General features: G+C 45.6%; 1 protein-coding gene across 1 annotated transcript; it reads right to left on the minus strand.

Annotated features, from left to right (window-relative positions):
* Positions 1-14,868: 14,868 nt before the first annotated feature.
* Positions 14,869-25,427, minus strand: DNAJC27 (DnaJ heat shock protein family (Hsp40) member C27). The gene is made up of 8 exons (XM_072143863.1): positions 25,203-25,427; positions 23,760-23,908; positions 18,662-18,744; positions 18,290-18,359; positions 17,758-17,922; positions 17,528-17,650; positions 17,276-17,436; positions 14,869-15,598 (listed from the first exon to the last, which is right to left on the minus strand). Exons 2-8 carry the CDS (start codon positions 23,844-23,846, stop codon positions 15,466-15,468), a joined length of 822 nt encoding a protein of 273 aa, XP_071999964.1. The 5' UTR covers positions 23,847-23,908; positions 25,203-25,427; the 3' UTR covers positions 14,869-15,465.
* Between the last annotated feature and the right edge of the window lie 2,409 nt (positions 25,428-27,836).

Here is a 27,836-nt window from a genome sequence, read left to right on the forward strand (position 1 = left end):
AAAACTTTTTTTTTTTTACTTTTTTTTTTATTTTAACTGGTTAAGGACCGGGCCATTTTTTGTTTTTCTCATTTCCATTTTTCGCTCCCCACCTTCAAAAATCTATAACTTTTTATTTTTACACGTAAATAGCTGTGTGGGGGCTTGTTTTCTGCATAACAAATTGCACTTCATAGTGATGGTATTGAATATTCCAGGCCGTGTACTGGGAAGCAGGAAAAAAATTCCAAATGCAGTGAAAATGGTGAAAAACCGCATTTGCGCCGTTTTCTTGTGGGCTTGGATTTTACGGCTTTCACTGTGAGCCCCAAATGACAGGTCTGTTTTATTCTTTGGGTCGGTACGATTACGGGGATAACACATTTGTATAGGTTTTATAATGTTTTCTTATATTTACAAAATTTTAAACCTCCTGTACACAATTTTTTGGGGGATTTTGCCATCTTCTGGCGCCAATAACTTTTTTATACTTTGGTGTACGGAGCTGTGGGTGGTGTCATTGTTTGCGACATTTGATAATGTTTTCAATGATATCATTTTTAGGACTGTACGACCTTTTGATCACTTCTTATAGTATTTTTTTTATATTTTTCAAAATGGCAAAAAGTGCCATTTTCGACTTTGGGCGCTATTTCCGCTATGGGGTTAAACGCAGTGAAAAACAGTTATTATATTTTGATAGATCAGGCATTTTCGGATGCGGCAATACCTCATGTGTTTATGATTTTCATTGTTTATTTATATTTATATCAGTTCTAGGGGGTGATTAGAATTTTTAGTTTTTTTTTTATTTTTTTTATTTTTACTATTTTTCAGACTCCCTAGGGTACTTTAACCCTAGGTTGTCTGTACGATCCTATCATATACTGGATTTGGATATATTTGGATTTTCTTCCTCATTCACTACTATGTGCTGATAGCACATTGTAATGAAGGGGTTAAATCGAGACATCCTTGGGTCTTCGGGAGACCTGAGGCTGTCATGGCGACGGATTGCCGCTCCCCGATGATGTCACTGTGAGCGACGATCCTCGGCCCTTTTGAAGCCGGCAGCGATCATTGGGATAACACCCGTGATCGGTGCTGGGTGTTTACCGGTAATATGCAGCAAAGACTTACCGGCTATGGAGAGGGCTCAACCGTGAGCCCTCTCCATTCCACCCGCTGCCCACTGTGAATACACCACGGGTGGTCGTGAATTGGTTAATCAAAGCCTGCAAAAGTTACCAGGCTTCAAAATTAAAAAAAATAAATAAAAAAATTTGGGCACAATTCGCATGGAAAAAAAATAAAGATAACAACTAAAAAATAGCGCAGGGACCCACCATAAAGAGGTCACGGTGAAGTGGTTAGTGGCTTATACAATTTGATCAAAATGTAACTAAGAACCTGGAGTTTGTTATATAATGGGGCAGATTTACTTGCCCGGTCCATTCGCGATCCAGCGGCGTGTTCTCTGCGCTGGATTCGGGTCCGGCCGGGATTCACTAAGGCAGTTCCTCCGACGTCCATCAGGTGACGCTGCTGTGCTGAAGTCTGCCAGAGTTCACGATCCATTGCTGGGTGAAAGTAAGCGCGTGTCCAGCGACACTTTTTTTTATTTTAAATGCAGCAGTTTTTCCGAATCCATCAGGTTTTCGTTCGGCCACGCCCCCCGATTTCCATTGCGTGCACGCCAGCGCCGATGCGCCACAATCCGATTGCGTGCGGCAAAATCCCGGGGCAATACAGGGAAAATCGGTGCAAAACGGAAAAATTTGCGTAACCCGCCGGTAAAACGTGATTCGGGCCCTTAGTAAATGACCCCCAATGTATTTCGAGCGGCCATAGATCATCGTGTGATGTGCGGATGTGCCCTCCAGCTCTTTTTTCTCTCCCCATGTTGAGCTAAAAAAATACTGACTGTTTTTAAAGGGATCGTCCATGAACTAAAAAGCGTCAACACCTCCTGCAGGAATGGACAAAGAGATCTAGAAACAAAATAAAAAAAAACTTTTGGCAGAATCCAAGAAATGCAGGAATAAGAAAGACCTATTTGAATAGCAATCTCATAAGGGGGTTGTAGCTACTATCGAGTTATCCTGCAGATTGGGGGGGTAACTGGTGACAAATGGGCAATTTACAACCATCCCATTTATTTCTAGATTTTGTGTGATTCTGCCCATTTTCCAGCTACAAAATCAAATTGCGAAGCTTCAGCGAATTCTGCTCGTCCCTCCTCTCCTACTATAGAATGGACATCAGGGTTCATGAGGCTCCACCCATAAGTAAGAACAGGACCCCCATTCCCCGGCTCGCTACCAGTCCTGTCCTCGTGATTGGTGGAGATCCCAGCAGTTGGACCCTCACCCTTACAATCTATGTAAAGAGACGTAAACCCATAAAAAGGCAGAAATATCATGACATTCTTCATTAAAAACAAAACTTTAAAGGGATTGTCCACTTTCAGCAAATAAACTATATTGTTTGCGTAATGAAAAGTTATTCATTTTTTAATATACTTCCTCACAGTTTTCTAGATCTCTGCATCCTGTCCTTCTATAGGAAGCTTAATTGTTTACAAACCGTGCACCTGTGTGACATCACATGACCATAGAGATATAATGAGCCGTGCACCTGTGTGACATCACATGACCATAGAGATATAATGAGCCGTGCACCTGTGTGACATCATATGACCAGGAATATAATGAGCCTTGCTCTTGTGTGACATCACATGACCAGGAATATAATGAGCTGTGCACCTGTGTGACATCACATGACCAGGAATATAAGGAGCTGTGTACCTGTGTGATATCACATGACCAGGGAGATATAATGAGCCGTGCACCTGTGTGACATCACATGACCAGGGATATAACGAGCCGTGCACCTGTGTGACATCACATGACCAGGGATATAACGAGGCGTGCACCTGTGCGACATCACATGACCAGGGATATAACAATCCGTGCACCTGTGTGACATCACATGACCAGGGAGATATAATGAGCCGTGCACCTGTGTGACATCACATGACCAGGAATAGAAGGAGCTGTGCACCTGTGTGATACCACATGACCAGGGATATAACGAGCCGTGCACCTGTGTGACATCACATGACCAGGAATATAAGCAGCTCTGCACCTGTGTGATATCACATGACCAGGGATATAATAACCCATGCACCTGTGTGACATCACATGACCACGTATATAACGAGATTTCTATCCACAGGCAATTAATCTTTCTATAGGATGACAACGAGCAGAGATCTAGAACACCATGAGGAATTGATACAGATAGTATATTGGAAAATTGTATAACATAATCATAATTTATTTTATGATTTAAGTGAACAATCCCTTTAAATTATTATGTAAATAAAATATAAAATACCAATTTTTTTCTAGAATGTATTAAGCAGCATATCATGTAATGAGGCTAAAAACATACAAAATCTTCCTCAAAGACAAGACTAGTATTACAGTTCTAATGTTTTTGTTTCCTAAAAAATTTGTCAGGAGACTAGAAGGGTTGTGCGCCGGGTCGTACCTTCAAAGGCTATTACACTGTCTCCCCTTAACCAGTTGAGTGGAGGGAGCATGGAGAGGGTGAGACAGTGTAACAGCATGTGAATCTGCAGCACAGTGGGGCTCTAATAAAATTCCCAGGATCCCTTTAGGCTTATTAGCATAATGATTAAAGTTGAGTTTAGAAGGGCGGGGCCATGGATAACAAATATAAGAAGATCCCCACAGTCACGGTGCCCGGGTTCCCTGGTTTATCATGATGGATTTTCTTTAAAAAAACATATTTTTCTTACCGACTAAGGGGAAGAAGATTAGAGGGAGGTGTTACAATCTATTTGCAAAATCACCCATAATCCTTTGCTTACCTTTTATATGCTGCAAATTTCTTTATAATTGCAGCATTAAAGGGGTTTTCCAGAAAATCATGATACAGGGCGGGGGTCACAATATGGGGGTAATGTAATGAGGGTTAGGATCAAAGGAGGGTGGGGTACAGGATGGGGTCAGTACACTATATGGGGACCACTAAGAAGGACAATAAATAGTGTAAGAGGGAGGGGGTGGTATAATTCTAGGGGGTTTGGGTAAGGGGCGGGGCTTGGAAATGAAAGCTGTTAACTTTTCTCTTTCAACATCCCAAAAGTTGGGAGTAATCGTGAGGAATGCACAAGCATGAACAATACTGCTGGAAGTTAATAAAATAAACTTGTATATTGTTTCCTTCTCAGTCTGTAGCAATTTGTGAAAAAAATTCTCATATTTCAATCCCCTAGTGATGGTTACAATAAAGGTCATTTTTAACCTTTTACTTTACAATTTTACTCCGTTTTATTGCTTATAGTGTGAGTAGAGACTCTTTGAGAAGACACTTCATGATTCCTCTGTGCTGTGAGATGCTGTGTGCTGACAATGTGCTAAGACTATCAAGGTCCAGGGTTTATCTACACTTTTATTTAGCTTCTGAACATTGTACTAGTATCTGACACATAGAAAGAAGGATGAGACAGATCAGAGATGAGATCCAGGAGATGCCTATTACACACAATTACACACTGAGCTCTGCTAACTCAGCTATTACATACACAGTCAGCACTGCTATATGCCTCCCTCCTGGGTAAAGAATTTATCTATAATAAGCTTGTAGAGTAAGTCTCTGCACACTAGTGATGTGTCATTTGTGAATGAGCCAGCTCACCTCAATGAGCCGATGGCTCACTTAACCCCACCCCTAACTGGCTCACCACGCCCCCTTAAACCCGATACAATCTTGTTAAAAGTGGAGCATTGACTGGCCTGCGGCTCCCTATTATATATTTAATAGGGAGCCAGAAGAGCTGGCTCTTCTTAGTGATTGGAGCCTAATGAGCCAGTTCACTAAGAAGAGCCGTAATTCGCATCACTACTGCAAACTGCTGCTTGCCAACAGGAAGTGCCTGTGTCGGAGCTGGTCTTGTAATGCAGGGGGCGGGGCAGAGAGCATTGCAGGGTCCATGCCCATAAGGACCACCTGCCAGATAGTGAAGGGATCCCCCTGGGGCACTTCCGGTGTGTAGTACGGGATCCCAGGGAAGATGGTGAAGGGGAGGCTCATGTTAGCCTGAATCTTTGCAAAAACTCCCAGACTTTTTAATAGCGCACAGTCCACACAGCGACAGGTCAAGGCTGTTACTTAAACATCTTCCTGTGCCCGGTTATATAATAAAGTGTGACCCGGGCCCCCTGTCATAAATATCTAACTGATATGTGCGGGGGCCCCGCGGCTGTTGTCTGGTGCCGTTCTGAGGCTTTGAGCTGAGCTGAAAGCCGGGACAGAGCAGGAAATGATATACACGGACACTTCAGGCTCTGTCCCTATAGTAGGGACACACTCTACCCCCGGCACCCCTGAGGACGAAACATGTCAGGGGGGGCGTTAGTGTGATAATTAATTTTAGGCAGTGGTCGCAGTGAGCGTGTGACAATGGATTAGTCAGTGTGTGCAGCCAGGTCCAGTGACATATGCACCACTGCCCAGCATATAAGATAGTCGCCTTTGTGTATGTAGGGCAGTGATGGCGAACCTTTTAGAGACCCAGTGCCCAAACTATAACCAAAAGTGCCAACATTGCATTTCCAGTAGTAAATTATTGCTACCTGCTCTTCAACATCTATCAATCGTATCGGCCCCTTGAGGCCACTAATACAGTTGAAAGAAGGAGGGCACATTCAGACTCTCGTTGTATCTTCTCTCCAGGGCCTCTCTGTACAGTAAGACTGTAGGGTCCAGTAGGATGACCTACAAACTTACAAAGATAATGCAGTTCTATCAACACCTTCTCACTTTTCCCGCAGTTCCATACAGCCAATGAAGTGTCATTTTAAAATAGCGCTGATTACCATAGGTTAGCCACCACTGATATAGGGCATATAGTGATAGCACGTTGTGAATAAAACAGTTCACTGACGTGAAAGTGACATAAGCTATTCAGAGCGATGTCCATCTGCACTATAAATAAAAAAATACGGATATAATGTTTCAGTATTCCTTGGAAAATAGTGTATAATAGCGACAGGAGACTGACACCAATAGAGGGACCTGTAAGAGATTTGATACAAGCTAAACAATTAGGCATTAAGTCTGTTTACACTACAATTACAATGTAGAGATACAATGTTGCAATTCTTGATAAATAGTGTGCAATAGCGCCATCTACTGACAGGACACTGGTATTACTGTAGGTAATGACTAACCTTGGGCTATGATGCAAGACCCTGCACTCCCTACAGGGAAGTTCTCACAATACACTACATCATTTCTAACTATTATAGAACATCTGTCCACGTGTTATATGGGAAAACATTTTTTCCGTTTTAAAGTTTACCAATAAAAGCGACATTTTAGATTGACTAATGGGTTTCAGTGAGGTCAAATAGACCTTCTATGTATATAAGTCCCTATAGTAGTGTGTTATGATAATCTGCTACTCGTCAGAGAGGAGGTGCTGCAGCAGAGGAGGAGGAGGCATGTGTTATAATAATCTGCTACTCGTCAGAGAGGAGGTGCTGCAGCAGAAGAGGAAGAGGCGTGTGTTATAATAATCTGCTACTCGTCAGAGAGGAGGTGCTGCAGCAGAAGAGGAGGAGGCGTGTGTTATAATAATCTGCTACTCGTCAGAGAGGAGGTGCTGCAGCAGAAGAGGAGGAGGCGTGTGTTATAATAATCTGCTACTCGTCAGAGAGGAGGTGCTGCAGCAGAAGAGGAGGAGGCGTGTGCTATGATAATCTGCTACTCGTCAGAGAGGAGGTGCTGCAGCAGAGGAGGAGGCGTGTGTTATGATAATCTGCTACTTGTCAGATAGGAGGTTCTGCAGTAGAGGAGGAGGAGGCGTGTGTTATGATAATCTGCTACTTGTCAGATAGGAGGTGCTGCAGCAGAGGAGGAGGCGTGTGTTATGATAATCTGCTACTTGTCAGAGAGGAGGTGCTGCAGCAGAGGAGGAGGTGTGTGTGTGTTATGATAATCTGCTACTTGTCAGAGAGGAGGTGCTGCAGCAGAGGAGGAGGTGTGTGTGTTATGATAATCTGTTACTTCTCAGAGAGGAGGTTCTGCAGCAGAGGAGGAGGAGGCGTGTGTTATGATAATCTGCTACTTGTCACAGAGGAGGTTCTGCAGCAGAGGAGGAATCGTGTGTTATGATAATCTGCTACTTGTCACAGAGGAGGTGCTGCAGCAGAGGAGGAGGAATCGTGTGTTATGATAATCTGCTACTTGTCACAGAGGAGGTGCTGCAGCAGAGGAGGAGGCTTGTGTTATGATAATCTGCTACTTGTCAGAGAGGAGGTTCTGCAGTAGAGGAGGAGGAGGCGTGTGTTATGATAATCTGCTACTTGTCACAGAGGAGGTGCTGCAGCAGAGGAGGAGAAATCGTGTGTTATGATAATCTGCTACTTGTCACAGAGGAGGTGCTGCAGCAGAGGAGGAGGAGGCGTGTGTTATGATAATCTGCTACTTGTCACAGAGGAGGTGCTGCAGTAGAGGAGGAGGCTTGTGTTATGATAATCTGCTACTTGTCAGAGAGGAGGTTCTGCAGTAGAGGAGGAGGAGGCGTGTGTTATGATAATCTGTTACTTGTCAGAGAGAAGGTGCTGCAGCAGAGGAGGAGGCATGTGTTATGATAATCTGCTACTTGTCAATAAGGAGGTTCTGCAGCAGAGGAGGAGGTGTGTGTTATGATAATCTGCTACTTGTCAATAAGGAGGTTCTGCAGCAGAGGAGGAGGTGTGTGTTATGATAATCTGCTACTTGTCAGAGAGGAGGTGCTGCAGCAGAGGAGGAGGAATCGTGTGTTATGATAATCTGCTACTTGTCAGAGAGGAGGTGCTGCAGCAGAGGAGGAGGAATCGTGTGTTATGATAATCTGCTACTTGTCACAGAGGAGGTGCTGCAGCAGAGGAGGAGGCTTGTGTTATGATAATCTGCTACTTGTCACAGAGGAGGTGCTGCAGCAGAGGAGGAGGCGTGTGTTATGATAATCTGCTACTTGTCAGAGAGGAGGTTCTGCAGTAGAGGAGGAGGAGGCGTGTGTTATGATAATCTGCTACTTGTCAGAGAGGAGGTTCTGCAGTAGAGGAGGAGGAGGCGTGTGTTATGATAATCTGTTACTTGTCAGAGAGGAGGTGCTGCAGCAGAGGAGGAGGAGGAATGTGTTATGATAATCTGCTGCTTGTCAGAGAGGAGGTGCTGCAACAGAGGAGGAGGTGAGTGTTATGATAATCTGCTACTTGTCAGAGAGGAGGTGCTGCAGCAGAGGAGGAGGAATCGTGTGTTATGACCTGTTGCTTGTCAGAGAGGAGGTGCTGCAGCAGAGGAGGAGGACGCATGTGTTATGATCTGCTACTTTTCAGAGAGGAGGTTCTGCAGCAGAGGAGTAGGTGTGTGTTATGATAATGTGCTACTTGTCAGAGAGGAGGTGCTGAAGCAGCAGAGGAGGAGGTATGTGTTATGATAATCTGCTACTTGTCAGACAGGAGGAGCTGCAGCAGAGGAGAAGGAGGCGAGTGTTATGATAATCTGTTACTTGTCAGAGAGGAGGTGCTGCAGCAGAGGAGGAGGCGTGTGTTATGATAATCTGCTACTTGTCAGAAAGGAGGTTCTGCAGCAGAGGAGGAGGTGTGTGTTATGATAATCTGTTACTTGTCAGAGAGGAGGTGCTGCAGCAGAGGAGGAGGCGTGTGTTATGATAATCTGCTACTTGTCAGAAAGGAGGTTCTGCAGTAGAGGAGGAGGCGGCGTGTGTTATGATAATCTGTTACTTGTCAGAGAGGAGTTGCTGCAGCAGAGGAGGAGGAGGCGTGTGTTATGATAATCTGCTACTTGTCAGAAAGGAGGTTCTGCAGCAGAGGAGGAGGTGTGTGTTATGATAATCTGCTACTTGTCAGAGAGGAGGTGCTGCAGCAGATGGAGTATGCTATTATAATCTGCTACTTGTCAGAAAGGAGGTGCTGCAGCAGAGGAGAAGGAGGCGAGTGTTATGATAATCTGTTACTTGTCAGAGAGGAGGTGCTGCAGCAGAGGAGGAGGCGTGTGTTATGATAATCTGCTACTTGTCAGAAAGGAGGTTCTGCAGCAGAGGAGGAGGTGTGTGTTATGATAATCTGTTACTTGTCAGAGAGGAGGTGCTGCAGCAGAGGAGGAGGCGTGTGTTATGATAATCTGCTACTTGTCAGAAAGGAGGAGCAGCAGCAGAGGAGGAGGTGTGTGTTATGATAATCTGCTACTTGTCAGAGAGGAGGTGCTGCAGCAGAGGAGGAGGAATCGTGTGTTATGATAATCTGCTACTTGTCAGAGAGGAGGTGCTGCAGCAGAGGAGGAGGAATCGTGTGTTATGATAATCTGTTACTTGTCAGAGAGGAGGTGCTGCAGCAGAGGAGGAGGCGGCGTGTGTTATGATAATCTGCTACTTGTCAGAGAGGAGGTGCTGCAGCAGAGGAGGAGGAGGCGTGTGTTATGATAATCTGCTGCTTGTCAGAGAGGAGGTGCTGCAGCAGAGGAGGAGGCGGCGTGTGTTATGATAATCTGCTACTTGTCAGAAAGGAGGTTCTGCAGCAGAGGAGGGGGAGGCGTGTGTTATGATAATTTTCTATTTGTCAGAGAGGAGGTGCTGCAGCAGAAGGCGTGTTATGATAATCTTCATTGACAAAGAGAAGATTATCATAACACATGCTCCCCGCCCTCTGCTCCAGCTCCTCCTCTCTGACAGTGGAGAGGATTAGAATGGTCAGATACTGGGACCGATAGCTGTGTGTACAGGAAGGTCACTACACTTTTATAATGATTTCATTTTGGGGGTCTGAGGGTTTTATACATTTAGGGGTTCAAGCTAAACAAAGGGTCCGTCTACAGGTCCATTTCTCTGGAGAGCCAGTTAAACCCAAACCCCTATAACAACTGATCCCAGATCGGGGCTTATGATCCTTTAGTCCGGCTTAAAATGAAATGTTCCATGATAAAAGGAGGGGAGTTCAAAAACACAGCGCCACGGCTGCCTACAGGTTGTGTCTGGTACTGCAGCTCAGTTACATTCAGTGCAATGGACCTAATTTAATTTTCACTTTATCATGTACTGATGCCGAGTGTTACTACAGAGCCCAATATTCACTGCTTGTTCAGTGTCTGCAGTCTTATTTAAAGCACAGGACTGGCTGGTTCTGGTATCAGCTCGGGTCCTGATACTGTTATACAGATCCTCTGGAGCAGAACTCATAATTCAGCAGACTTCAGAGCTGAAATCCTAAGCAGCTTGTTGCTATTTATCCCTCCTCTGTAACACTTATCATCCTGTACTGATCCAGAGTATTGTACTCCACAGCTGAACTCATAATTCTGCAGACTTCAGAGCCAAAATCTCACAATTTACTGCTCATTCAGTGTCTGCTCAGAGCCTATGTTTCTTCGAACAGGATCCGTTACATAGCGCTGCTGCCGCCAAGAGGATATGTCTGGTATTGCCATTCTTTGTAATGGACCTTCTGTGCTTTCTACCTTTATTCTTCCTTTTTACGCATCTGAGCTGAAATCTCCCAACAACCCCCTGCTTGTTCAATGTCTGCACAGAGCCTATGTTTTCTTTGCACAGGATCCGCTACATAGCGCTGCTGCCGCCTAGAGGACATGTCTGGTATTGCCATTCTTTGCTTTCCACCTTTATTCTTCCTTTTTACGCATCTGAGCTGAAATCTCCCAGCACCCCCTGCTTGTTCAGTGCCTGCACAGATCTTATTCCACTTACCAGACACGATTTAGTCATGTGATGCAGGAGAAACTACCCTGCCCCATGTGCCCTAGATACATAACTAATCTGCTAGTGCAATGCATGTCCACCAACTTGCTGATGGTTTCCAGTAACACTCTATCTATGAGGCGTGACCACTGATGTAAGACACAAGACGTCTCGATGTAAAACCCAAGTATAATGTGGAAGGTAAAAACACAGCACAAAATATACAAATGTAACCGTACAAAACTAATATCCAGCACTCGAGGGGTGAAAAAAAACCAAAAAGCAGCGACTAAAAGGGACAAGACCCGAGGTTCTGCTGTTATAGAACAGTGCGAGGCCAAAATCGCAGGTCCTGTCTTCATCACAATATTAAGAAAGATTTTAGAAACCATCAGCAGGTAGGGATTCCTCTAGAAATGAATCAAATGTCATTCACCCCCCCATTCACACTGGAGTATAAAGGGATCCCACTTGTTGATGGTTTCCAGGTAGCAATAAAATGAAAATAAGCAGAAGAAATCCAACTTGTTTCTGTGTAGCAGCAAATATCTATCAGCAGTAGATATCCTGCCTGCTGATGGTTTCCATGTAGTAATAAGGATCTGTCAGCAGTAGATATCCAGCCTGCTGATGGTTTCCATGTAGTAATAAGGATCCATCAGCAGTAGATATCCTGCCTGCTGATGGTTTCCATATAGTAATAAGGATCTGTCAGCAGTAGATATCCTGCCTGCTGATGGTTTCCATGTACTAAGAAAAATCTATCAGCAGTAGATATCCTGCCTGCTGATGGTTTCCATGTACTAAGAAAAATCTATCAGCAGTAGATATTCTGCCTGCTGATGGTTTCCATGTACTAAGAAAAATCTATCAGCAGTAGAGATCCTGCCTGCTGATGGTTTCCATGTAGTAATAAGGATCTGTCAGCAGTAGATATCCTGCCTGCTGATGGTTTCCATATAGTAATAAGGATCCGTCAGCAGTAGATATCCTGCCTGCTGATGCTTTCCATGTAGTAATAAGGATCCATCAGCAGTAGATATCCAGCCTGCTGATGGTTTCCATGTAGTAATAAGGATTCGTCAGCAGTAGATATCCTGCCTGCTGATGGTTTCCATGTACTAAGAAAAATCTATCAGCAGTAGATATCCTGCCTGCTGATGGTTTCCATGTACTAAGAAAAATCTATCAGCAGTAGATATCCTGCCTGCTGATGGTTTCCATGTACTAAGAAAAATCTATCAGCAGTAGATATTCTGCCTGCTGATGGTTTCCATGTACTAAGAAAAATCTATCAGCAGTAGATATCCAGCCTGCTGATGGTTTCCATGTAGTAATAAGGATCCGCCAGCAGTAGATATCCAGCCTGCTGATGGTTTCCATGTAGTAATAAGGATCTATCAGCAGTAGATATCCTGCCTGCTGATGGTTTCCATGTACTAAGAAAAATCTATCAGCAGTAGATATCCTGCCTGCTGATGGTTTCCATGTACTAAGAAAAATCTATCAGCAGTAGATATTCTGCCTGCTGATGGTTTCCATGTACTAAGAAAAATCTATCAGCAGTAGATATCCAGCCTGCTGATGGTTTCCATGTAGTAATAAGGATCCGCCAGCAGTAGATATCCAGCCTGCTGATGGTTTCCATGTAGTAATAAGGATCTGTCAGCAGTAGATATCCAGCCTGCTGATGGTTTCCATGTAGTAATAAGGATCAGTCAGCAGTAGATATCCTGCCTGCTGATGGTTTCCATGTAGTAATAAGGATCCGTCAGCAGTAGATATCCTGCCTGCTGATGGTTTCCATGTAGTAATAAGGATCTGTCAGCAGTAGATATCCAGCCTGCTGATGGTTTCCATGTAGTAATAAGGATCTGTCAGCAGTAGATATCCAGCCTGCTGATGGTTTCCATGTAGTAATAAGGATCAGTCAGCAGTAGATATCCTGCCTGCTGATGGTTTCCATGTAGTAATAAGGATTCGTCAGCAGTAGATATCCAGCCTGCTGATGGTTTCCATGTAGTAATAAGGATCCGCCAGCAGTAGATATCCAGCCTGCTGATGGTTTCCATGTAGTAATAAGGATCTGTCAGCAGTAGATATCCAGCCTGCTGATGGTTTCCATGTAGTAATAAGGATCAGTCAGCAGTAGATATCCTGCCTGCTGATGGTTTCCATGTAGTAATAAGGATCCGTCAGCAGTAGATATCCTGCCAGCTGATGGTTTCCATGTAGTAATAAGGATCCGTCAGCAGTAGATATCCTGCCTGCTGATGGTTTCCATGTAGTAATAAGGATCCGTCAGCAGTAGATATCCAGCCTGCTGATGGTTTCCATGTAGTAATAAGGATCAGTCAGCAGTAGATATCCTGCCTGCTGATGGTTTCCATGTAGTAATAAGGATCCGTCAGCAGTAGATATCCTGCCAGCTGATGGTTTCCATGTAGTAATAAGGATCCGTCAGCAGTAGATATCCTGCCTGCTGATGGTTTCCATGTAGTAATAAGGATCCGTCAGCAGTAGATATCCTGCCTGCTGATGGTTTCCATGTAGTAATAAGGATCTGTCAGCAGTAGATATCCTGCCTGTTGATGGTTTCCATATAGTAATAAGGATCTGTCAGCAGTAGATATCCTGCCTGCTGATGGTTTCAAAAAGAAAAAGGCAAATCATCTTCCTAACATAAGAATGGGGAAAGAGGTGATAAATGTTACGTTATTACAGTAATTATAGAACCAGAATCCTCCATGTACCGACCCGCAGGGGCACCAAGCTGATTGTCTTTCTCGTGGAAGACTAATTTACATATTCATAAAGTAGTGGGTGTGGCCTGATAACATACATATAACACTATACTTCAAGTTGTGATACCAAACTCCACTTGTGCATATATGGGGCGCTGTAATATTAATACTGGACCAGACCAATAATAATGACCTATAAATCTATAAGACATTGATCATTGCAGTACAGGGTCACAGGACTCCCGCACAGCAGATACCAGGGGTCACACATACTCTCCTATAGGGTCAGATCTTCAGTTACCACTGTGAAGGGAACCTGTCAGCGGGTGTGACCATGCAGACTGCAGCCAGTGTTATGCATTGTTCCTGTAGAGTAATCTCACCTTTATGCATGTTGTTAGTAGCAGCTGAACTGTGAAATGTACATTTATATTTCAGGTTTGTAGCTTCTACAAGTGCACTGGGGGCGTGTCCTCACACTGCTGTGCTCTTAGCTCTCTGCAGACAGTGTTAGGTATTGATGTGTAATCAGACCTTTATGTCTGATGTAAGTAGCAGCAGAACTGTGATATATGGATAGATTCCGGAATTGTAGCACTGGGGGCGTGTCCTCACACTGCTGTGCTCTTTTATTTGAACTAGGGACACCGCCCCTCTCTTCTGATTGAAAGCTACACCTATCAATCGGAAGAAATCAACGGACTTGAGAATTTAATAAAAGTTCAATGTGGAATACAACAAACCACTAAAGCCGTAATAACCAACACGGAAATTCCATAGAGGAATGTTCCCGGGATTCAGCAGTAGGTATTTATTCTGGAAGCAAATATCGGAAGCAGAAATCGGAGGCGTTTTATGGCGCAGAGTCTTAGATTTGTGTATTTTTACAAGACACTCGTGAGTAGACCACAAGATAGAATATTTCATTTCTCTTACAAGTGTGTGTGATCTTTCCCAACAGAGATAATACAGAGGGTCACGTGGACCACAGAAACGAAAAGAAGATATCGCACGGTGCGAACGATGCCCTATTTTCTGCATCCGATATTTGCTCACAGTACATGTCAGAGCACATGAGAATCATGAGGTCTAACGAACTGCCCAAGGAGCGCAGAGACAGCAATGTGACAAGGCACAAATCTGGCCAAGGTTACTAAAGAATTGAGCACAGCAGTGTGAGGAGACACCCCCAGAGCACTTTGAGAAACTACAATCCTGGAATATAAATCCATAAATCACAGTCCTGCTGCTACTAACATTGCAGCTGTATAATTACACATCTCTCCAGGGACAATACATAACACTGGCTGCAGTCTGGATGGTCACCGCTGCTGACTGGTATATATAACTTATATATATATATATAATACTTGTGTGACTGCTTAATGTCATAAAACGGCAAAAATAATAATATTGTATCCGTGTGCGGTGACACCATCATATATCTCTTCCATATATATAATAATATAATATACTTGTAATCATTGCATATTTCGGGTGATATCTCTACCCATAGACACTTCTTAGTTCCCCTCACCATAGAATATACAGGGATATAGGGAATATCTGGACAGCCCAACCCTTTAAAGGGGAAGAACTAAATACATTTCCCTTTAAGAGTTACATTATTGACTCCTCTGACCCCGCCCATGAAGAATAACAGAGGCCGGGATATGACAATAAACACAGCAGAGGGGGGGGAGGGGGGAGGTGACAGGGGGATCCGGAGCTACCAAACCTGCTTGTGCTTATACGGCTAGGACCGCCCCCGCTGAGTGAGGCTCCGCCTGTGCATAGATAGCCATTAGAGGTGACAATGTGTCTGCATGCAGCCGATACTGTAACATAAACATGGCGATGTATTGTCCACAAGGGGGCGCCGCAGCCCCCCCCAGTACAATCTTCTAGTGCAGGACGTGTCAGGGGGACGGGAGTGACCATGAGCCGCGTCTATTTTATGTTCTTTAGTAACGCTGTCCGGGCGTTTACAACCGCCTTAAAGGCATCTTCGCTCCCGGGGGCCACGCACTTGTCCGGGTGCAGGAGCACCGCCAGCTTCCGATAGGCTTTGTTCACTTCTTCCCTACAAGATAGATAAAAAACACAAAAAAAAAACCATAATAAAAAGCATAAAGCAAAGAAAACCAGAGCCGTGGCGCCACCTAGAGGCGTCACACAACAAATAGTGGAGCCCCAAGAGTGTCCAAAATTATACCCAGAAGCACTTGGGCTTGCTGTGCCTGGTGGTCTACAGCAGGGGAAGGGTTAAGGGTAGAATCTGTGGAGGAGTCATATTCCTTATGGAATAACCTAAATCTGTGACCTGTGGGGGGCAAGCGGCTAAATTACTAGGAAAGTAAATGGCTAAATACCTTGTGGTCTAGGAAAGTGAATGGGGTTAGTTGTTATATCCCTGGTGGTCTAGGGAAGTAGAGAGGTTTGCGGCTATAGCCCTGGTGGTCTAGGGAAATGTAGTCCTATCCCTGGTAGTCTAAGGAGATAGAGAGATTTGAGGTTAAATCCCTGGTGGTCTAGGGTAGAGGAGAGGTTTGTGTTTATATCCCTGGTGGTCTAGGGTAGAGGAGAGGTTTGTGTATATATCCCTGGTGGTCTAGGGTAGAGGAGAGGTTTGTGTTTATATCCCTGGTGGTCTAGGGTAGAGGAGAGGTTTGTGTATATATCCCTGGTGGTCTAGGGTAGAGGAGAGGTTTGTGTATATATCCCTGGTGGTCTAGGGTAGAGGAGAGGTTTGTGTTTATATCCCTGGTGGTCTAGGGTAGAGGAGAGGTTTGTGTATATATCCCTGGTGGTCTAGGGTAGAGGAGAGGTTTGTGTTTATATCCCTGGTGGTCTAGGGTAGAGGAGAGGTTTGTGTATATATCCCTGGTGGTCTAGGGTAGAGGAGAGGTTTGTGTTTATATGCCTGGTGGTCTAGGGTAGAGGAGAGGTTTGTGTTTATATCCCTGGTGGTCTAGGGTAGAGGAGAGGTTTGTGTTTATATCCCTGGTGGTCTAGGGTAGAGGAGAGGTTTGTGTTTATATCCCTGGTGGTCTAGGGTAGAGGAGAGGTTTGTGTTTATATCCCTGGTGGTCTAGGGTAGAGGAGAGGTTTGTGTTTATGTCCCTGGTGGTCTAGGGTAGAGGAGAGGTTTGTGTTTATATCCCTGGTGGTCTAGGGTAGAGGAGAGGTTTGTGTTTATATCCCTGGTGGTCTAGGGTAGAGGAGAGGTTTGTGTTTATATCCCTGGTGGTCTAGGTTAGTTGAGGGGGTCTGTAGTTACATCCCTGGTAATCTCAGGTAGTGGAGAGCTTTTGTGGTTATATTCCTGGTGGTCTAGGGTAGTTGAGGGGTTTTCAGTTCTACCCTTGGTTAGTCAAGGGCAGTGGAGGGGTCTGTGGTTATAGCTCTGGTGGTCTAGGGAAGCGGCAGGGTTTGTGGTTATATACCTCGGAGTGTGATTGTATCCCTGGTGGTCTAGGGACATGAATGATTTCTATTGTTAAATCCAGAGAGGTGTAGGGATGTTGAGGGGTTTAGGAATAAATCCCACTGACAGAGTAAAGCCTCTCAGGTTGGTCAGTGTGTGATATAGAGAGAACTCTGCTCCGCTGATGTCCTCACAGTTCTCTTTATGCTGCTGCTGGGGGTTGGGGAGAGTTTTGACGTTTTGACAATCTTTTCTTAAAATTCCGCTCAGTGATGACATCATAGCTGTGACATGAATATATGCATATTGATATCCCTGGCTCCTCCCCTTTACCTGGTGGCCCCGGGTTTCACGCCCAGCATATCCCAGCTGTCCTTGCTGTTGCGAATGCGGCGGATAGAATCTGCCTGCTCTTTGGTGAAGCCGATGGTAATGGAGGAGACGGGTTTCTTGCCGCCATTGTCGCACAAGTCCACGATGGCCGAGTAAAAAGCCTTAAAGGGGAAGTAAAGGGTCACGACGGGTCACGTACAGATGCAGCAGAGCCGGATTGGTCACCACAATACGACTCAGTTCTCCACCGACCTGGAACATCTCGTTGATTCCTTCTCCACTTTGCGCAGAGGTTTCGTAGTACAGGAAGCCCCTGCTCTCGGCCCAGAGCCGCCCCTCACTCTCGTCCACACTCCGATGCTTGGTGCAGTCGATCTGTGAAATGACATGTATTAACCTCAGGGGGGCGCCGTGTACCACCATAATACATTGTAGCAGTAGTCACCCCAATCGAACGCCCGGGACGCGGCACGGCTCCGCACCTTGTTTGCACAGACGGCAAAGACGATGTTGTCAATGTTCCCCTGCGGCCCCATCTCCTGCTTCATCTCCGATAACCAGGCGTCCAGACTGTCGAAGGATTCCTTCTGGCAGACGTCGTACACCAGGATCACCCCCTGCGTGTCCTTGTAGAACTCATTCCGGACCTGGGAGGGGGCGAGGACGCACACAGGAGAGGCAGTGAAAGTGTTAATCAGCACAGCTTGTAGAATAAAGTAATCGCGCTCGTTTTATGTACACAGCTCCTCTCTAGACATATGCGTTTCCACGGTTACAGACTACGCACGTGCTTTGTGTAGTCTGATCCTGCAGTCATACCTCCGCCCACCTCCTACTAATCTATATTCAGTGATGGAGGATTTTCATTATGGATCAGACTACAAAAGAGTCAGTTTGTAGTCTGTAACCATGGCGACACAATACTCTGTCTAGGTAATTACGCCTCCTTCCAACCGCAGTAACCTTTTTATATCTATATTTTAGTGAATAATAATTTTATTTAGAATTTTTTACCTCATAGAAGAAGGGGTGTCCGGCCATGTCGAATATATTGACCTTGATTTCTCGTTCTCTCATCTGTACCCTAAAAAATGGAAATGAGTGAATGATGAGGAGCCAGACAAGATGGCCGCTCCTCTCACCAGGCTCCTGTGCGCCCCTATATATATAAAAATCCATAAAAAGGGTCAAATAGATGAATATAATCGGATCTGATGATGTCATCAGGCTACAGTATACAGCCCCGCCCCATTATTATGTTGCTATAGGTTCCAGTATGGAGCCGTATCACACTGTATCTAAGCGCTGGTACCTATAGAAGGTACAGGCCTGGGACACAGTGATGTGCGGCGTCTAATGAGCTCATGGGACGGGTTTGGTACTTACTTAGTGACCCCATAATCGATCCCGATGGTCGTCTGATACTTGGGGACGAATCTTTTCTCACAGTAACGCTTTATAATACAGCTCTGAGGAGAGGAGACAGCAACACGTCACAGCATATACATCACATCCACACACATCGCCGCCAGGCTCCCAACGCTTCAAAAAGATGGCGGCCCCCACGCGCTTCAAAAAGGCTTCAAAAAGATGGCGGCCCCCATGTGCGTGGGCGCCACCATCTTGTTGAAGATTGTCGCTCCCCGTGACGTCATCGGTGACCGTCGATCGGTCTTCTGAAGACCGGAGGCTCTCTGGATTTAACCCATTCATTACTATGTGCTAATTGCACATTGTAATGTATGAGGATGAAAAATACTGTAGTATGGCAGTATATGATAGGATCAATCAGACATCCTAGGGTTAAAGTACCCCAGGGAGTCTGAAAAATAGTAAAAGTAAAAATGAAAATAAAAAAAGTTAAAAAAATAAAAATTATAATAAAAATTTATATCACCCCCCTGACCCTAGAACTGATATAAAAAGAAACAGTGAAAATCACAAACACATTAGGTATCGCCGCATCCAAAAATGCCCGATCTATCAAAATATAATAACGGGTTTTCACGGTCTTTAACCCCGTAACGGAAAATCGCGCCCAAAGTCGAAAATGGCACTTTTTTTGCCACTCAGAAAAATGTTTAAAAAAAAATCAAAAAGTGATCAAAAGGTCGCTCAGTCTTAAAAATGATAGCATCGAAAACTTCACCAAAAGTCGCAAAAAAAAAAAATTACACCACCCACAGCTCCGTACACCAAAGTATAAAAAAGTTAATAGCGCCAGAAGATGGCAAAATAATAAGAAAAAATTCGACATGAGTTTTTAATTTCTGTAAATGTAAGAAAACATTATAAAACCTATATAAATCTGGTATCCCCGTGATCACACCGACCCAAAGAATAAAGTAGACCTGTCATTTGGGGCGCACAGTGAAAGCCGTAAAATCCAAGCCCACAAGAATACGGCACAAATGCGTTTTTTTCACCAATTTCACTGCATTTGGAATTTTTTCCCCTCTTCCCAGTACACGGCATGGAAGAATAAATACCGTCACCATGAAGTGCAATTTGTTACACAAAAAACAAGCCCTCACAGCTCTCTTTACGTGTAAAAAAAAAAAAAAAAAAGTTAAAGATTTTTGATTAAAAAAAAAACAAAAAACGGGCGAGGTCCTTAAAGGGTTACGATGCATCACAACTGTAATCCTAGATCTTTCAAAGTATGAAGGATAGAGAGAGACTACACACTGGCATCAGAGGGGGTGACGTGGAGAAGCTTCATGCACGTGGATTGTTCAGTTGGGCACGATTTTCCCCACTGGGGAAATGAAGCTCCGCCCCATTCCTATAATGTCCCCACCATTATTGTTTTTTTTTTTTAATTTTTATTGTCATTTTGTGTTTTTAATTGACTTTTGGTATATTTAATCTAGAATGGAATCCTCACAGGACAATAAATGATGAACGGCTACAACTTGAACATCAAGATCTCCTCCTATGACATCTATGAACATATAGTCGTCAGCCTGTGGTCCATGTACGATGAAAAGATCAAAGTATCTTTATGAATGAAGCATTGGAACCCGACGGTTGGACGTTTGCAGACGTGTGTAGACACGCTCGTGATTGTAGGGATGATGTGCATAGATTTCTTCTCATTATCTGTCAGGAGTGCGATTAGTTTTATATCTTTTTATTTGGTGGAAGTATTGAGTAGTTGTTATTTCTGATAATCACTCATGTTGTACTATTAGTGTTATGTGTAATAATCACATCTATGCACCACCTCCTGTAAGTGGCGCTTACAAAATTCCATGTCATCACTTTATCTTTATTTGTTATGATATTTTTATGTTCTATAGCTTGTGGGTTTTTATTTTTTGGACTTTTATTCAGCACTTTATCATGTATATCCTCATCATGACTTACCATATTTTTCGCACTATAAGGCGCACCATCAATAAATGCCTGCTAAAACGTTTAGGTTCATATATAAAGCGCACTGGATTATAAGGATGAATGACCAGCAGGTGTCAGATATGTGCACAGTACAAGGCAGCTGTTGTCTGTAAGTACGGTTCATATATAAGGCGCACCGGACTATAAGGCACACCTGATTATAAGGTTGTATGACCAGCAGGTGGCAGACCTGTGCACAGTACAAGGCAGCTGTTGTCTGTAAGTACAGTTCATATATAAGGCGCACCGGACTATAAGGCGCACCTGATTATAAGGATGAATGACCAGCAGGTGGCAGACCTGTGCACAGTACAAGGCAGCTGTTGTCTGTAAGTACGGTTCATATATAAGGCGCACTGGACTATAAGGCGCACCTGATTATAAGGATGAATGACCAGTAGGTGGCAGACCTGTGCACAGTGCAAGGCAGCTGTTGTCTGTAAGTACGGTTCATATATAAGGCACACTGGATTATAAGGCGCACCTGATTATAAGGATGAATGACCAGCAGGTGGCAGACCTGTGCACAGTGCAAGGCAGCTGTTGTCTGTAAGTACGGTTCATATATAAGGCGCACCCGACTATAAGGCGCACCTGATTTGATTTCTGAGAAAATCAAAGTATTTTTTTTGTGCGCCTTATAGTCCGAAAAATACGGTTATCACGTCTTAACACTTTTATTCAACACTCATTGTAATGATGTCCTAGTGTGATATTTTGTGTAGAAATTTTTTTGATATGCACAGATTAGCACTTTAGTCACTTTTATCATGCACGTCATAATGAAGACGTTTCTAAGAGTATTTTGCACACTCAGTGATTATTTCTATTATTCAAATACAGGCGGTCCCCTACTTAAGAACACCCGACTTACATACAATCCCTAGTTACAAACTGACCTCTGGATATTAGTAATTTACTGTACTTTAGTCCTAGGCTGCAATAATCAGATATACCTGTTATTAAAGGCGTCTGTAATGAAGCTTTATTGTTACTCCTGGTTTTTATGACAATCCAACATTTTTAAAAATCCAATTGTTACAGAGACCAAAAAAATTCTGGCTGGAGCTACAATTATAAAATATACAGTTCCGACTTACATACAAATTCGACTTAAGAACAAACCTACAGACCCTATCTTGTATGTAAACCCGGGGACTGCCTGTACAGTGAAGATGTACTGAAGAGTGTATTTAAAGGGAACTTCCACCACGATTCTACCTATAAAGGTAGATCAGGTGGTAGGTGGATGTATGGGACGTGAGGATGGCACTTTTTAGAGCTAATCCTCACGTCCCAGCTATCTTTTTGAAATCTTTAATACCCTAATATGTAAATTTTGTAAGGCGGCTCCTGGGGCGTGGAGTAGCCGGAGCGGAGGCTACACATCGCGACTACTCCACGCCCCAGTAGCCTCTTTGCTCCTCCTACCCTGAGATCTTCGGCGCGCAGCTTCTCGTAGCTGCGCACCCTCGTCCGGGAAGCCGGCGTTCTGCGCATGCGCTTCTACGACGAGGGCATTCACGTGAATGGGCATGTGTTCCGTTAATGGAATTTGACTTGTCACCGTATTTTTTTGTATTTCTTATGTATTTCTTATGTATTATTTTTTACGTTTTAAAAAAAAAATCTAGGTCGTAGACACGGACTCGCGATAACGTAACTGCCGCTTCTGATATGTCCCGATAACTAGAGATGAGCGATCAAAGTCCCTGTTTTAGGATTCATCCCGTGTGAATGTAGCCACGCCCCGGAAGTGGGGCAGTGCACAATTGGGTCAGGGTTACGTCTTTGTGGCCATATACCTGCCCCCGAAATGGTGCAAGCAGCACGGTCCCTTTCATTGGTCGAATTAGATGCTGATAGGAGGAGCCAATAGTAGGAGTCAGATATATAGTGAGGAGAGACTTCGTTGTTTTATTCCCCCTGAGGAAGCGGAGGTAACGCGAAACGCGCGGTGGGGAAATTGACCACGACCTAGGATCCAGGAGTCTTCTGAACGGGTATGTAAAATTAGCCAATGGATGTTTTTAGACACATGGAGTTATTCAAATATGGACATTGTGCCTTGTGTACCGTATTTTTCGGACTATAAGGCGCACAAAAAATCTGTTGATTTTCTCAGAAATCAAAGGTGCGCCTTATAGTGCAGTGCGCCTTCTATATGAACTGTACTTACAGACAACAGCTGCCTTGAACTGTGCACAGGTCTGCCACCTGCTGGTCATTCATCCTTATAATCAGGTGCGCCTTATATATGAACCCTACTTACAGACAACAGCTGACTTGAACTGTGCACAGGTCTGCCACCTGCTGGTCATTCATCCTGATAATCTGGTGCGCCTTATATATGAACTGTACTTACAGACAACAGCTGACTTGAACTGTGCACAGGTCTGCCACCTGCTGGTCATTCATCCTTATAATCAGGTGCGCCTTATAGTCCAGTGTGCCTTATATATGATCCTAGATGTTTGAGCAAGCATTTATTGATGGTGCGCCCTAAAATCCGGTGCGCCTTATAGTCCGAAAAATACGGTATATTGGTATTATTACCCCTAGTAATACTTACCCATTAAGTTTCCATGCACTTATACAATTTTTGGTCCTTGGGGTGACGTCACTCCTTGGAGTTTTATTTGGAGTTCTATTTTTGACTTTTTTAACTATATTTGTTATGTGTTTTTTTTAATGATATTTTCTAAATAAAGAATTGATTTGTTGGACCTGAATACTCTTTGTGCTTTTGGATAACTGTGAGGTCTTATATAGACAGGTATCTGCCTTTCCTCCAATCAGTTTAATTTAATGCAGCTGGACTCCAATGATAGAGTAGAACCATCTCAAGGAGGGTCAGAAGGAAATGGACAGATTTTAAGTGTCACAGCAAATAGGCTGCATACTTATCACCGTGTGATATTTCACATCTTGTTTGTGCGCATGTCACGCAGGATACACGGTATACACATGTGTGGGGGCAGAGATACAGACGTGTAGCAGTTATGTACATCCCACCTGTAGGTGACTGATCCTATACATCCTGCTGCTGGGTGCTCTCTATCCATGCCAGGCTGCTGCCCCTTACCTTGCCCACCTCGGCGTTGCCCATACTGATGACTTTGATGCGCAGCGCCTTGCGGTTCTCCTTCCTCTTCTGCAGGTTGGTCTCCATGGCTGCGACACCGGCCGCAATATACAGGGAAAGAGCGCGGAGAGCGGGTGCACGGCACAAACCTGAGAGACACGTACAACATATGTCACCACATACAGCAGAGCACTGGATATACTCCACTTCATCTATAGGCACATCCCTGTATATTACACTGTATCTATAGGCACGTCCCCTGTATATTACACTGTATCTATAGCCATCTCCACGTATATTACACTGTATCTATAGGCACATCCCTGTATATGACACTGTATCTATAGCCATCTCCCTGTATATTACACTGCATCTATAGGCACCTCCCCCTGTATATTACACTGTATCTATAGGCACCTCCCCCTGTATATTACACTGTATCTATAGGCACCTCCCCCTGTATATTACACTGTATCTATAGGCACCTCCCCCTGTATATTACACTGTATCTATAGGCACCTCCCCCTGTATATTACACTGTATCTATAGGCACATCCCCCTGTATATTACACTGTATCTATAGGCACATCCCCCTGTATATTACACTGTATCTATAGCCATCTCCACGTATATTACACTGTATCTATAGGCACCTCCCCCTGTATATTACACTGTATCTATAGGCGCCTCCCTGTATATTACACTGTATCTATAGGCGCCTCCCTGTATATTACACTGTATCTATAGGCACATCCCCTGTATATTACACTGTATCTATAGGCACATCCCCTGTATATTACACTGTATCTATAGGCACATCCCCTGTATATTACACTGTATCTATAGGCGCCTCCCCTGTATATTACACTGTATCTATAGGCGCCTCCCCTGTATATTACACTGTATCTATAGGCGCCTCCCCTGTATATTACACTGTATCTATAGGCGCCTCCCCTGTATATTACACTGTATCTATAGGCGCCTCCCCTGTATATTACACTGTATCTATAGGCACCTCCCCTGTATATTACACTGTATCTATAGGCACATCCCCTGTATATTACACTGTATCTATAGGCACCTCCCTGTATATTACACTGTATCTATAGGCACATCCCCTGTATATTACACTGTATCTATAGGCACCTCCCCTGTATATTACACTGTATCTATAGGCACATCCCCCTGTATATTACACTGTATCTATAGGCACCTCCCCCTGTATATTACACTGTATCTATAGGCACATCCCCTGTATATTACACTGTATCTATAGGCACATCCCCCTGTATATTACGCTGTATGTATAGGCGTCTCTCTGTATATTACACTGTATCTATATGCACATCCCCTGTATATTACGCTGTATGTATAGGCGTCTCTCTGTATATTACGCGCCTCCTGTGCACATACGGTACGGGTGCCGGCAGGGTCAGTGCTCACCTCTCCAGCAGGGGGCAGGGTGCGGGTCACGGCCTTTGCTCCCCGGTCGGGGGCCGCTCAGCCCCGGGTCTCCCCCTAATCTTTATCACGTGACCTTCGCCGCTGCAGCCCTGCTAACAGGGAGAGGGAGGGGAGGAGTGACGTCACCCCATAGCACCAAACCATGAGGAGGCGTGACCGAGGCTTAGCTCCGCCCGCCAGTAGTTCCCGTTACCTTCTAGGAACTACAATTCCCGGCATGCTGCACGCCGTACGTCTGATGCGCGGCAGTAACCTGGCAACAGAGTCGGTTATTGTCAGTAGGGGAAAGTGACAGAGCTGCGTGATAATGGCGGCAGTGCTGAGGGGAAAGGGAACTGTATAATGGGGCCTGTGCTGAGGGGAGAGGGAGCTGTATAATGGGGGCAGTGCTGAGGGGAGAGGGAGCTACATAATGGGGCCTGTGCTGAGGGGAGAGGGAGCTACATAATGGGGCCTGTGCTGAGGGGAACTACATAATGGGGCCTGTGCTGAGGGGAGAGGGAACTACATAATGGGGCCTGTGCTGAGGGGAGAGGGAGCTACATAATGGGGCCTGTGCCGAGGGGAGAGGGAGCTACATAATGGAGCCTGTGCTGAGGGGAGAGGGAGCTACATAATGGGGCCTGTGCTGAGGGGAGAGGGAGCTACATAATGGGGCCTGTGCTGAGGGGAGAGGGAGCTACATAATGGGGGCTGTGCTGAGGGGAGAGGGAGCTACATAATGGGGCCTGTGCTGAGGGGAAAGGGAACTGTATAATGGGGGCAGTGCTGAGGGGAAAGGGAACTGTATAATGGGGGCTGTGCTGAGGGGAGAGGGAGCTACATAATGGGGGCTGTGCTGAGGGGAGAGGGAACTACATAATGGAGGCTGTGCTGAGGGGAGAGGGAGCTACATAATGGGGGCTGTGCTGAGGGGAGAGGGAACTACATAATGGAGGCTGTGCTGAGGGGAGAGGGAGCTACATAATGGGGCCTGTGCTGAGGGGAGAGGGAGCTACATAATGGGGCCTGTGCTGAGGGGAGAGGGAGCTACATAATGGGGGCTGTGCTGAGGGGAGAGGGAGCTACATAATGGGGCCTGTGCTGAGGGGAGAGGGGCTACATAATGGGGCCTGTGCTGAGGGGAGAGGGAGCTACATAATGGGGCCTGTGCTGAGGGGAGAGGGAGCTACATAATGGGGCCTGTGCTGAGGGGAGAGGGAGCTACATAATGGGGCCTGTGCTGAGGGGAGAGGGAGCTGTATAATGGGGGCTGTGCTGAGGGGAGAGGGAGCTACATAATGGGGCCTGTGCTGAGGGGAGAGGGAGCTACATAATGGGGCCTGTGCTGAGGGGAGAGGGAGCTACATAATGGGGCCTGTGCTGAGGGGAGAGGGAGCTACATAATGGGGGCTGTGCTGAGGGTAGAGGGAACTGTATAATGGGGCCTGTGCTGAGGGGAGAGGGAGCTGTATAATGGGGCCTGTGCTGAGGGGAGAGGGAGCTACATAATGGGGCCTGTGCTGAGGGGAGAGGGAGCTACATAATGGAGGCTGTGCTGAGGGGAGAGGGAGCTACATAATGGGGCCTGTGCCGAGGGGAGAGGGAGCTACATAATGGGGCCTGTGCTGAGGGGAGAGGGAGCTACATAATGGAGGCTGTGCTGAGAGGAGAGGGAGCTACATAATGGGGGCTGTGCTGAGGGGAGAGGGAACTGTATAATGGGGGCTGTGCTGAGGGGAGAGGGAACTGTATAATGGGGCCTGTGCTGAGGGGAGAGGGAGCTACATAATGGGGCCTGTGCTGAGGGGAGAGGGAGCTGTATAATGGGGCCTGTGCTGAGGGGAGAGGGATCTACATAATGGAGGCTGTGCTGAGGGGAGAGGGAGCTACATAATGGAGGCTGTGCTGAGAGGAGAGGGAGCTACATAATGGGGCCTGTGCTGAGGGGAGAGGGAGCTACATAATGGAGGCTGTGCTGAGGGGAACTACATAATGGAGGCTGTGCTGAGGGGAGAGGGACCTACATAATGGGGGCTGTGCTGAGGGGAAAGGGAGCTACATAATGGGGCCTGTGCTGAGGGGAGATGGAGCTACATAATGGGGCCTGTGCTGAGGGGAGAGGGAGCTACATAATGGGGCCTGTGCTGAGGGGAGAGGGAGCTACATAATGGGGCCTGTGCTGAGGGGAGAGGGAGCTACATAATGGGGCCTGTGCTGAGGGGAGCTACATAATGGGGGCTGTGCTGAGGGGAGAGGGGCTACATAATGGGGGCTGTGCTGAGGGGAGAGGGAGCTGTATAATGGGGCCTGTGCTGAGGGGAGAGGGAGCTACATAATGGGGCCTGTGCTGAGGGGAGAGGGAGCTACATAATGGGGCCTGTGCTGAGGGGAGAGGGAGCTGTATAATGGGGGCTGTGCTGAGGGGAGAGGGAGCTACATAATGGGGCCTGTGCTGAGGGGAGAGGGAGCTACATAATGGGGCCTGTGCTGAGGGGAGAGGGAGCTACATAATGGGGCCTGTGCTGAGGGGAGAGGGGCTACATAATGGGGCCTGTGCTGAGGGGAGAGGGAGCTACATAATGGGGCCTGTGCTGAGGGGAGAGGGGCTACATAATGGGGCCTGTGCTGAGG

The sequence above is a fragment of the Engystomops pustulosus genome, chromosome 3, assembly GCF_040894005.1.
Source record: "Engystomops pustulosus chromosome 3, aEngPut4.maternal, whole genome shotgun sequence".
NCBI classification, from domain to species: domain Eukaryota; kingdom Metazoa; phylum Chordata; class Amphibia; order Anura; family Leptodactylidae; genus Engystomops; species Engystomops pustulosus.